Source organism: Topomyia yanbarensis, chromosome 1 (genome assembly GCF_030247195.1).
Source record: "Topomyia yanbarensis strain Yona2022 chromosome 1, ASM3024719v1, whole genome shotgun sequence".
Taxonomy (NCBI): Eukaryota; Metazoa; Arthropoda; class Insecta; order Diptera; family Culicidae; genus Topomyia; species Topomyia yanbarensis.
In genome coordinates, this window is record NC_080670.1 from 61,056,959 (window position 1) to 61,068,367 (window position 11,409).

Below are 11,409 nucleotides of genomic sequence, written 5' to 3' on the forward strand. Positions count from 1 at the left end.
GAAAACTGTCATTTTTGTGTAGACTTATTTCCCGTCACTGGATTTGAAATCCCGAGCTCCATTTAAAACATACAGGAACCCGAATCCCGTGACTCGTTTTCCGAACTGTAAACTAGCCTTAAACGCGCTCCGAACCTGATGGTATTCGTTGGGTAGAAAAAACTCAATAGCATAGGTAAAATTCACCCAAGAATTACCGATACTATTTACTTACTATAAGGTAGTTTTAACGTACAGGTTACGTTATTTTTCGGTAGCGTGTACGTTCTCGTTTGTTTATGAATTCATCGCTAAAAATAGAACTGCAAATTTAAAAAAATATTGGTGCTGGACTAAAATTTGTGTTGGGTTAGTACTACAACTTTAAAAGTTTCATAAACAACAGATGTGAGCTATGTAAATTAGTTGGTGATAGTTGAAAAGAACAGTTTACTTGACGGCAAAACGAAAACGGAACCCCAGATCGACAGAGATGAGTACCCGCCCCAGCCCAGCTCCGATCAAACGCTCTTTCGATGGTCTATTTAACGCCTGGCTGTTGTTGCGCAGTCAAGGACACGAGAAGCCTCTACGCAATGCACTGTACAACATGATGATGTTCGCCGTGGTAGCAGTAGTCATCGGAGTCACCCTGGTGTTGGCACCGTTTTTCAAACCACTTCTATGGGCTTTCCTGTTCGGGGCAGTTTTATTTCCGGCAAAGAAACGGATCGCCGAAGCGCTGAACCAGTGGATCGAACGCATTGAGAGGGACGAGCGGTACCTGGTGGTGGGGATTCTGGGGGCACCTGTGCAAGGTATCAACTCGCTGGGCGAGTTTCTGACCAAATGGTTAATGAGTCACTTCAAAGTAATCGGTATTGGCTGCGGGAGTCTTATTTCACTGCGAATAGTCCTTTGGCTAGCACCAACCGAAGTGTTCATTACAATTTGGAATTTTATCGTTTGGAATCATTCTCTTTTCCGAACGGTGCTTAGCTCTCTGACGTTGCACATGGTAAGTGGAAGTGTTTCTCGAATATGTACCTATTTGTAATTGTTTATTAACAGCTTTGCGATAACCAGTCGGCATATGCCTTAATTTAGGTCAAGGAAGCGTAAAAATTGTATTTTTTAATTTTACAGCTTGTAATCATTTTAGCCTTGTACGTAGCGAGCGTCTACTTACTGTGGGTACCAGAACTGTCAACGCCATTCCTCGTCGTTGGACAAATGCTGTGGGTTTTAATAGTCGGCTATGGTTGTAGTTTCCTGGGTGCCTTGCAGGTTCCGATGTTCCTTGGATTGCTAACCTATGGCGTGATTGGTCTAGTCTATAATCTCCAGCGAGACGACAAAAACGTTCGTTTCATTGACAAATGGCATTGCTTGTTGGACGTGACAAGCTACCGGTTGGACGATAGCAAAATCGACCCGGTGATTGCTAAATCGCCAGCAGATGAAACAGGATATACCTCGTGTATCGAGGAAATCAAATCGAAGCTTAAGTTGGATGTAACGACCACTCCTCGACTGTCAAGTACGATGAATGATTCGAAATGCAGCACCAACGATACACCCGAAAAAACGCAAGAATCTTTGGAGAGTGATTTATATTTTAGAATACTATTTTATACCTGCGTAGGAACGCTGATATGGATGCACACGTGGATTCTGTTCCTGGGTATCATACCGATCAGTTTGCATCTTATTAAAAAGGTGGCAGAAATTCTAGGTATAGTTCAGTACTTTTCACAAAAATTGCAGCAATACTGGGAGTTGTTGAAGCTGTGGCTTTTTCCGCGGCATTCGGCCTTACTACCGCTCTGTTTACCGGGCATTCTGCGGGTAAACACCAATATCCACTGGTATGTTTGTGCCAAGATTCGATCCTACATAGACGACATCAGCTCGATCGTGATGATAGGATTCCTAAGCGTGCTAGTCATGCTCATCAGTATACTCGCGTTCACGCAAATTTACTCGGAAACGATAGCGGTAGCGCAGCTTGGCAGTAATCTCGTCAATCGCACCCTAACGCACCGACCGGACCTAATCGAAATGTTGCCGATTGGTAAGTTTTCCAGCTAGCCCCAATAACATCAGCTTCATCTTATTCCACCTTATTTTGTTCCTATCAATTGGTAGACATGCAATCGATGGACAACATCATTGATAACGCGTACAAATACGGCCGGTCACACATCGAACAGTACGTGGATGACATTTTCAACGACACCGATCCCACGCAGGCCAAAAAGCTTAAGATTCAAATTTTGAGCGTCTGGGATCGGTTAATCCAAAGTTGGATGGACCGAAATAATGGCGACAATTTGGTAGGACCACGTGTCAACAGTCAGTCGATTCGGGTGACGATCGACGAGATATTTATCAACCCGAGTAAGTATTGGCAGTAATTGGTTGTCTGTAGAACGGAACTGTAAATTTCAAATTCATTTCTTTGCAGTCACTAAAGCAGGCATCATCGGGTTTGTCAAAAGTAACATCGGGATGCTTCTGGAAGTCTCCGATTCGCTCTGGATGCTTTTGAGAACCAACGTGACACTTTTGGTGTCAGCAATAGGAACATTGGTTTCGGTGATCCTAGGCGGTGGCCACGCCGTACTAAAGTTCCTATTTCATACCGTAAGTTAAACAAATCTCCCATTGCTCCATGTCCATTAATGTCTAGTGCGTTTCTTGATAGATCATATTCTTCACAACACTGTTCTACTTGCTGCAAAGCAGCCAGGCACGGTACGCGCCCTCAGCTATAACGTTCAACAACTCATGGGGTCCTCGGATCATCCAAGCACTGGAGGATTCAATCTCAAGCGTGGTTGTCGCCACACTTAAATTGGCGCTTTTCCACGGATTATTCACGTGGCTCACTCACACGATCTTTGGCGCACATATCGTCTATCTACCGGCGGTGCTGGCATCGATCCTGGCAGCTGCTCCGTTTCTGGAAACCTACTGGTGCAGCGTTCCAGCATTTCTGGACCTTTGGCTCTCTCAGGATCGTTTCTGGCTGGGAGTAGTACTCGTGTTGATTCATTTTATCGTACCCTCGAATTTCAATCCAATCATACACTCAGAAATTAAGGGGTAGGATCGCCAGAATTCGCTGATTCTACTGCGAATATAATCCATATGATTTTATTCTAGCGGTGGTCACCCGTATCTGACCGGTCTGTCGATTGCCGGTGGAATGTACCTTTTCGGGCTAGAAGGTGCACTACTAGGGCCACTCTTGCTGTGTTTGCTCGTTGTGCTCTTTGAAGTTACCATGAGCGCTATCAGGGATTCTCCAGTAACCCCGCAAACCAGGTAAGAGTTTGATCTGCAAAGGATGAATATTGAATCTAGACCATTTAGAATCTTAGAAGAGTCTTAGAAAGAATTTCTCGAGACCGCAATGATTGCGATTGTTTTCATCATTTCATTTTTCATGTGCAGAAAGTCCAGCTTAGACACAAACAATGAGCTTTATTCACCTGCAACTACGTAAGTGTTTGTTTCTAGCATCAATGTAGATAGAGTAGATTGATAGTAGCTAACACTGTCCGCATACGCAGATTGGTAGATAGTAATCACAAAAAGCAGGTTTTAGAGGTAAACGGATTGTTTTTATCATATTTATAGAATTTTTACACTTGTTTGTAGATATTTTTTTATATATTGGATATAAATACTAATTGTACCAAGAGAAATGACAAACTAAAATACACTATAATATTAGTTGAAGCTTGTATCTTTTTGCTTCAGTGTATTCTTAGTGATTATAGTTTGCTTTGATTGCTCCGGTTATGGTTAAGAAACTGGTTGAGCTGGGGTAATGCAACCGCAGCTACTGTTTGAAAAGCACAATTCAGTTAGGTCGTTAGTTTTTCCACCAACTATTTTGCATAATTTGTATCATGATTATCTAACCAATCGATCTATATTCTTCTTTTAGAGTTTAGTAAAGGTTTTATATAGATAAGCAGGTGGCAAAACTAAACAAATTTATTTATTTGATAGGCTTTAACCTTACAGGCCATTCACCTAGGGTGAATATGAAAAAGTAAAAGGAGGAAAGGAAAAGTAATTGACATCGAATTTTACAAATTATTGTTCTGTTACTCGTGTATTGTTGTTGGTATGTTGTTCTTGGAAAAGCGTTACGGTGGGTTCTACATAGATGGTCGAGTAGTTCCGCATCCTTAAGAAAGTACAATAGCACTTCCTCTCGGACTGAGTCGTTGGCGAGGATCTCTCTGATGGAAAACGGTAATTTATGGTGCTGTCGAACTAGCATATGTTCCACCGTGGTTTGGGTTCCACATGTAGCACAGGTTGGTGGAGAGACACGCGATACTATGTGGGCATGGAAACCTTCGTGCTCCCTACTCTGAACCGGACAGTGCTCGTTGTTCTCTTTTATCGGTCCGAACTGTACTACCACGCCAAGTTTTCGTTTTTCTTGACTTCAGCTAGCCCAGAGTATCAGCGACCGGGACGAGACAGGTGAGACGTCGGTTGATGTTCCTCTGCTTCCCCGCTGGGCAATTAGCTCTTTCATTGCCGTCGATGCTACAGTGATCGGGAACCCAGCAAATTGTTGTGAGTAGGTCACGGCCTCGATAGCATTCATAAAAGGATGACTGGATTTCCCCGACTCGAGGGCCAAAATGACCGAGAGAGTCCTTCCGATTTCTGACCGATAACAAGTGTGATAACCGAGGCTTCGGCAGAAAACACCGAGCATGGTGCCGGAAGGACCGAGGGAACCCTTATCTTATTCCGCTTACTCATATTCAAACGGCATCTTCGATCCTAGAACCGTCAGTGAATATTCGCGCGTGATTCCTATACCTGGTAGCCATCAGTCGGTTGAATCTGGCTCCGGCTTCTCTATCGGCGTCGCCGGCTCTCAGTTCTGTAGACAAACTTGTGTGCAGGTTGGGTCCATGGTCATGCTAGGCCCTGTATCGGTGTAAACGGGCTATCGGTGACAAATCAACCTTGGTGTATTCCCAGTAGATCTCGTTGACTGTAACAGGAAGCAGTGCGCTCTGGCAGTACGGTCTAAAAAATTGCTCTTCTGGCGATGGTGAGTGCAGCCGCCCAACGAAAGGGGAGAATCTCGGCCTCCACGCAGGTCGCTTCAGTAGGTGTGCTGGGAACCAAGCCAAAAGCAACACGAATTGTCCCGTGGTACAGGGGGCTTAAAATATTGAAGATACCATCCATATTGCAGGACTATACCCCGCAGAAAATCCTGCCGAGCTCCAGTGCCTGTCTAATGATCAGTGCAGTGCGACAATTGCAGCGCTTGTACCGGGAGCTGATTGTTTTAATTAGTCACAACCGGCTCCAGCAGTCGACTTTTATACATCGATGTTACGCGTTACGATGTTCCGCGAAAGTGAAGCGACGATCCCCGGTTATCCCCAGGATCTTCGATTCCTTAAAATAGGGAGCGACCGCTCCGTCCAGCAGGCAGCTCTGTTGCCCTGTCTGTACTGCAGCATTGCGTCATGATGAGCTGAAGCTTTTAGCGAGTGATGTGTTAAAGTAGACTGATACCGCCCGTCGGTTCACTGCATTTACGGCGGCTTGAAGCTTAAGACATGTTCGTCTGATGGTGCTTCCAATCGCAACCAGCACGATGTCATCGGCGTTGACGAAAATATAGATCTTCAGCGGCTGGTGAACTAAGAGTTCATGACCACCAGGAATAGTGTAATGTGAGGAATGACCCCGGGGGACCCTGTTGTCCTCCGGAATGGCGTCGGCTTGGGTGCCCCCGATTCCCACACGGAAGCTATTGTTGGACAAATAATCGCTCAGGAAGTGGCCCATGTTTCCGATGATTCCTCAGTTGGCCAGCTTTTGCAGTACACCGTGGCGCCACGCCGTATTATATACCTTTGCCACGTCGAGTATAAAGATGTCGGTATGCCGTCGGTTATAGACTGTCGTACCACCTCTCCGAAGCTGGTGATGTAGGCGCTGGTTCCTGCTCCACGTCGAAACGCGAGCTGTGGAATAGTGATTATCAGGGCGTCGGCTCGCCACTCCAAACGCGGATAATACTGTTCAATATCGCCCGCTTGGCTGCCGGCGGGAATGTCGTAGTAGAGGATAGCCAACGTCATCCAATCCGGTGGACTTACCGTGTACCGATTCTAATTTCGTGGAAAGGTTGATTGTATATTTGGCCTGAGTCAGATTCGAAACGCACGGGGCTGCTCTAAACCCTTTGCTTCATGCGCATGAACGCAGATGGGAGGGCGGCGTCTGCAGGCAAGGAAGTGAAGTACCTGCCTAGCTCGTTGCCGGTGGCGGTGGGATCCATCGCTGTGCACCCGTTAACGGCAAAAGCATAGTCGCTGTGTCGCCACTTTCCGCGTAAGGCATTAATTCTCCACCAGAGCTCTTATTCTGGGGAGTCTGGAGAGATACCTTCCAGAAAGCTGGTCCAGCAGGTGTTTTTTGTCTCTTCATTCGCTTTCCTGGCCTCGTTTCTAGCCTTTTTGAAGACATCAGCTCGCCGACTTGGCGCGGATCGTCCGTAGAAATGTACTTCAGAGCCCACACCGCAGTTCGGCGTGTTCTTATGGCTTTGTCGACCTCTGGACACCACCATCGCACCGCATGCCGGGGAGTCCTGGGGATGCAGGGAACGGCGACCCGGTTAAATATATTAGTGAGTTCCTCTGGGGTGTATGACTCATCCCGATTTATTAGATCGTCGACAGTTACCTCGTAGCGGGTTCAATCTACTCGATAATAAAGCCACCGCCTACGGCGGGTTTTAGTAGGTTGTGTCTAGCCGTACGTAATCTGTATAGGTAAGTGGTCACTGTTGCATGGGTCAGCGAGAACAGTGCACCCACAAGATCCTGCCAGCACACCCGAGCAAATTGTGACGTCGATGCCGGATTCCATTTGTCTACGGAGAAATGTCGAACTGCCGTCATTGAGAACAACGGCGTCGTTGGTCAATGAGCCGCTGAATTATTAGACTCGAATGCCTCCCCTGGTCGCGTCCCATGAATATCGCTGTCTAAATCATGATGCCGGATTCGTTAGATCCCGGATGTGAATCTCCGGCAGGACCAAACATATGCGCTGAGTCTGGGCAAGCCATTTGTGTTCCACTGGAAGGCCAGTGTTGTTGAGTTGATGTTTGGGACTGTGGAGTGAAGGATGGACGAGGGCAGGTTTATGCCCGCTGCGCTACCTCCTCCACTGACCGCTGATCCACTCAAGGCATATTGGGGGGCGAGGAGGGATTTCCTTAACCTCCTCGTTGTTGTTGTGAGTACCTGCGAGAGATATACGAACAGCAGACAGTTCGGGGCTAAGTGTACTGTATGACGAGCTTACTCGGTAAAAAGCTGGCTCTCCCGCACCTGCAACCACCGGGAGTGCATCGCACATTTTTGTTCGAGGTGTCGTTCATCAACTTCGAAGTCTGCACTCGTGGTATCGGTGGGAGGGAAGTCAATTTCGAATTTTTGGTTAAAGACTCGGGTAGCCTTTGCACTAAAGGGTACACGGGACTTAATATTCGCGTAATAGACCAGGAGGAAACCAGTGGCTACACTGACAGGGTGGCTACTACTCCTATCTCAGGACAATCTCTTAATGATTTATTGTACTTAGAAACACTCTGGAATGAGAGCAGCGCAAGAAAAACAGCATTTTTGGTATCGTGTGCCCCGGCATTGTATGCTAACATTTCCAATGATATAGGTATAGGCCAAGACGTATACAGGTGTGCACATTTTTTTCTATGTGTAGGTGCAGTTTTCATTTTTTATCGATGAAACCGAAAAAAAACAAGAGGATATGACGAAGAAAAGCACAAACAAATGACGTAGTGGGTCTTTCCGTTGCCATAAGTTTTGTTTCGGTTCGGTCATAATTATTTTAATCGGTATTTTCGTGGTAAAAAGTGTCCCTAAATGTTCGAATCGGTAGCTCCCAGGTGCAGCTCGTCCTTTTCTCACTTTTCATCGCGCGCGAAAGAATCAGGATGCTCGTTCGGATGTTTATGTTTACATCAAAGGCCCTGGAAGCCATGCTTAATTTTGCAAGTATAAAACTAATACACCCAAAAGCGTCAAATGTTCCCATCTTTCTTTCTCTACGATCCAAACTGGAGTTTCCGTGGTTCTCTTTCTATAGTTTTTATAGTAAAACTGAAAACAGTCGGGATCGAATTCTACCAGAACATTCAAAATCCTGTTTCGAAGCTCTAATATTGATTGATTTGCCTTTTCTATTGTTATAGGCTGTATAGAACCTATTTGTGCATTATTTGTATAGTAACTATCATCGTTGTAGGTGCCACTTCAGTTCATTACTTTCAGCTCACTCTATTGTAAAATTATATTGTGTATAGTATACTTTGTTTAGAGATTAAATTTATGTTTTATTTTCTTTCTGTTTATTATTTAAATTAAAAAAATGATCAGTTTATCTAAAGAATGGCAAGCATTTATCCGAGGGGAAGTAAGTAAAGATGGTGGTGTGATTTGTTACATTCTCCCTGTTTACAATCCCCTTTAATCCAACATGTTATTTTAAATAGTTTTGTAGTTTTAGTTAGTTCAGCACATTTTTTTTGTAATTTGTAGTAATTTTCTTATATTCCGTTCATCAAGTCTTTAAACAATACCATATTTTTGACCATTCAGCAAAAATCCAGCCAATTTTTTGACCCGAACGAAGGAGGGAAAGTATATCAATTCACCGATTGTTTTGAATCATATCGACGGAAAGCAGTTCTGACACCACAACCTCCATTCACCCCGATTAGTTTGATAGCATTCATTCGCTGTTTTTCTCTAACAAATCATTGCACCTGTCGAATATTTTTAATGTTTTCAACAACTATTACCACACAAAACAACACTGGACGACAGGATGCTATACAGTTTGTTAGCAAGTGTAACTAATCACATTTTTTGTAAATATCTGTATGTTTGCATTTCCCCTCCTTGTGTATCAAAATATGCACATTTGATCCGGTCTTGTACAGCAACAATTATCGCTACGGTACTTTTCCGGAGATGATGGATGCGCCCCCTGTCGGAGCAACTACCACAGTAAACTACACGATGATGACTCAACAGGTGACAGCACCAGCAGTAGCAACACGACACCCGTAGACGAACTACATACATTGTTGGAAAAGAAATGGACAGGTGCTTGATAGAATACTGCAAACTCGAATAGTGTCTACTTGACCTCAGCAAAATGATTGGAAATGTAAAAAAGAAGAATTTCGATATCTCTTGTTTTTGGTAGCACCTCTCTCGAAAACACGTGTTGTATTATAAAACTGGCTGTGTAGTGTTGGTTATACATAACACAATCGCACTTTTTTTTTTTCTTATTTTTAGTGTATATATTTTTATATTGGAAACAAATATATTTTTGAAAGTTGTTATCTTTTTATTATTTTTAAAAAAGCTACTGATCTATGATTGTTTTATCCGAAAAATCTCTATGCTTTGCTGCATCCCACAAGGCATGTGCCAAATGAAAGTTTTTTATTTGTATACTGTAAAATCTGCTTCTATCAAGTTTTATTTTGAAACTGTTACTCTTGCGTAATTAAATGAAGAATTCAATTCTTTTCTTACACATGTGCTAGATACAGAAATTGTTCGTACAGGGAATAGCTTAAGAAACAAATACTGGAAAAACGCATACATTTTCGAATAGGATTTTAAAGTTCATCTTTACCTCCGTGTACAAATCAAACACAGCTTATTAAATAAATTTTAATAGATTATGTACTGCATAGTAACTTTGTTAAGTATCACATAAAAATGACGCCAAGAATTGTCCGTATAGATTGCATTCAATTCCAAAACACTGAAATCAGTATTGTACAGTGGGAGGTCTGTCGCAAAGGTACATTACAGTCTGTTCTTCATCGATAGGATCAACTTCCGAGTTGTCTCTGGTGGAATTTTTTACCATTCCTCCATGATGACTGCTTTTAGACGATTCTTGCTAGTAAGAATAAATTTGTGGAACGACCAAGTAACCAATAAGCATTCTAACATAGCATAATATCTGCTTTAAGCCCTATATTCTGATATAATGCAGATATTATGCTAGAAAAGGCAAAATTATGTGCTATTACTGTGTAGAGATTGACAACCCGTGCGTTTTTGTGTTACTAATGTTATTATACGGCACCGGTGTACAAATGTCAAATTTAAAAGCCTGATATTGGCACTACTCATGCTATTAGAAAGCTTCAATTGGCTGTCATTTTCTGCAATGGTTTTGCAACGATGTTTCCTTTTCGGTATGATGAACAAAAAGGAAAAATCATAAAATACTTCTTAGAACCGTAATTGACTCCTTTCTAATGAATTTTAAGGGGGCGTCTGGTGTAAAGCGCTCAAACCGAAAGTTAATCTGTTTTACAATTTTGAAGGCAAGGAAAAAGGGCTCTTTTGTGTAATGTTAAGATCTATTTATACATTCATTGTTTTTGAAAAAAATATTTTCGGTCACTCAGAACCACACATACATACACATCATATGATTTAAGAGCCTAATGACCTGTTCAGGGTATCATCCAAACAATATGTGAAATCGTTGCACTATCGGCCCTATTCTGCGCGGCGTGTGACGTGAGACGACTAATCTCACCTCATTCTACGTGACTTTTCTCACCCAATTCTGAAGAGCCACTTCGGGTGACGTGAGACGCCCATTTAACCGCAATGAGAAATCTCACCTCACCCGAGTCGACTCTCAGAATCGGGTGAGAAAAGTCACGTAAAGTGAGTTCAGTCGTCTCAAGTCACACGCCGCGCAGCATAAGGCCGTATATGTGTTATGTTTAATGTATAATATGTTTTTTATTAGGGGAGCGCTCCAAGAGTAGACGTCCAACCATTTCCACGTCGAGGAGCGTCGCGGCGAACACGATAGCTATTGATTAAATTGTCTGATACAGGAAATTCAATAAGATTTGTAAAGATTAGACGTGTAGTTATTCGATTACCCAAAAGAAAAAAGTTTTAGTTCCGCCTTTTATGTTTACTCATAAAAAGGCGGAATTTTTCATGAAAAATAGTGATTTTTATTTAAAATGAGAAAAAAACCCCTAATTGAAAATTTATCTCAAAAACTCAACGTGGGGGTTAGGTATTTTTAACATAGAATTTGTATGCAAAGTTTGAAAAAAATCGGTTAGGTAGTTTTGGAATGGAAGGTAACACCGCAAATCATGTTTTTCCAGAGACGTTGTACAAAAAGCTTCGTCACCGAGTCGTTTGTCGATAATTTTGCATAGAAAAATTACAGCAAGTTGTTGAAATGGTATGCTATAATGTACAAAAGTTTCAATCAATTCGCTTCACGCAAAGTTCTAAAAAATCGCAAAAAAGCGTCTTTTTTCACGCT

General features: G+C 42.9%; 1 protein-coding gene across 3 annotated transcripts; it reads left to right on the top strand.

The window, feature by feature from the left end:
• Window positions 1-261: 261 nt before the first annotated feature.
• LOC131677738 (transmembrane protein 245) lies at window positions 262-9,425 on the top strand. 3 transcript variants are annotated; one of them, XM_058957757.1, is made up of 9 exons: window positions 262-997; window positions 1,126-2,053; window positions 2,128-2,379; window positions 2,447-2,625; window positions 2,687-3,087; window positions 3,148-3,309; window positions 3,439-3,486; window positions 8,451-8,487; window positions 9,017-9,425. In XM_058957757.1, the coding sequence occupies exons 1-9, from the start codon at window positions 473-475 to the stop codon at window positions 9,188-9,190; spliced, it is 2,706 nt and encodes a 901-aa protein (XP_058813740.1). In that variant the 5' UTR covers window positions 262-472; the 3' UTR covers window positions 9,191-9,425. The 3 variants fall into 3 exon arrangements, with proteins under 3 accessions (XP_058813740.1, XP_058813741.1, XP_058813742.1); XM_058957758.1 differs by lacking the exon at window positions 8,451-8,487; XM_058957759.1 differs by lacking the exons at window positions 3,439-3,486; window positions 8,451-8,487.
• The last annotated feature ends 1,984 nt before the right edge of the window (window positions 9,426-11,409 follow it).

Bases quoted from the DNA above. Each gene is read 5' to 3' on its own strand.
- LOC131677738 (XM_058957757.1), top strand. From the start codon at position 473: ATGAGTACCCGCCCCAGCCCAGCTCCGATCAAACGCTCTTTCGATGGT. The intron at 2,380-2,446 runs GTAAGTATTGGC...ATTTCTTTGCAG, and splicing joins CGAGATATTTATCAACCCGA to TCACTAAAGCAGGCATCATC. The intron at 8,488-9,016 runs GTAAGTAAAGAT...GGTCTTGTACAG, and splicing joins AAGCATTTATCCGAGGGGAA to CAACAATTATCGCTACGGTA.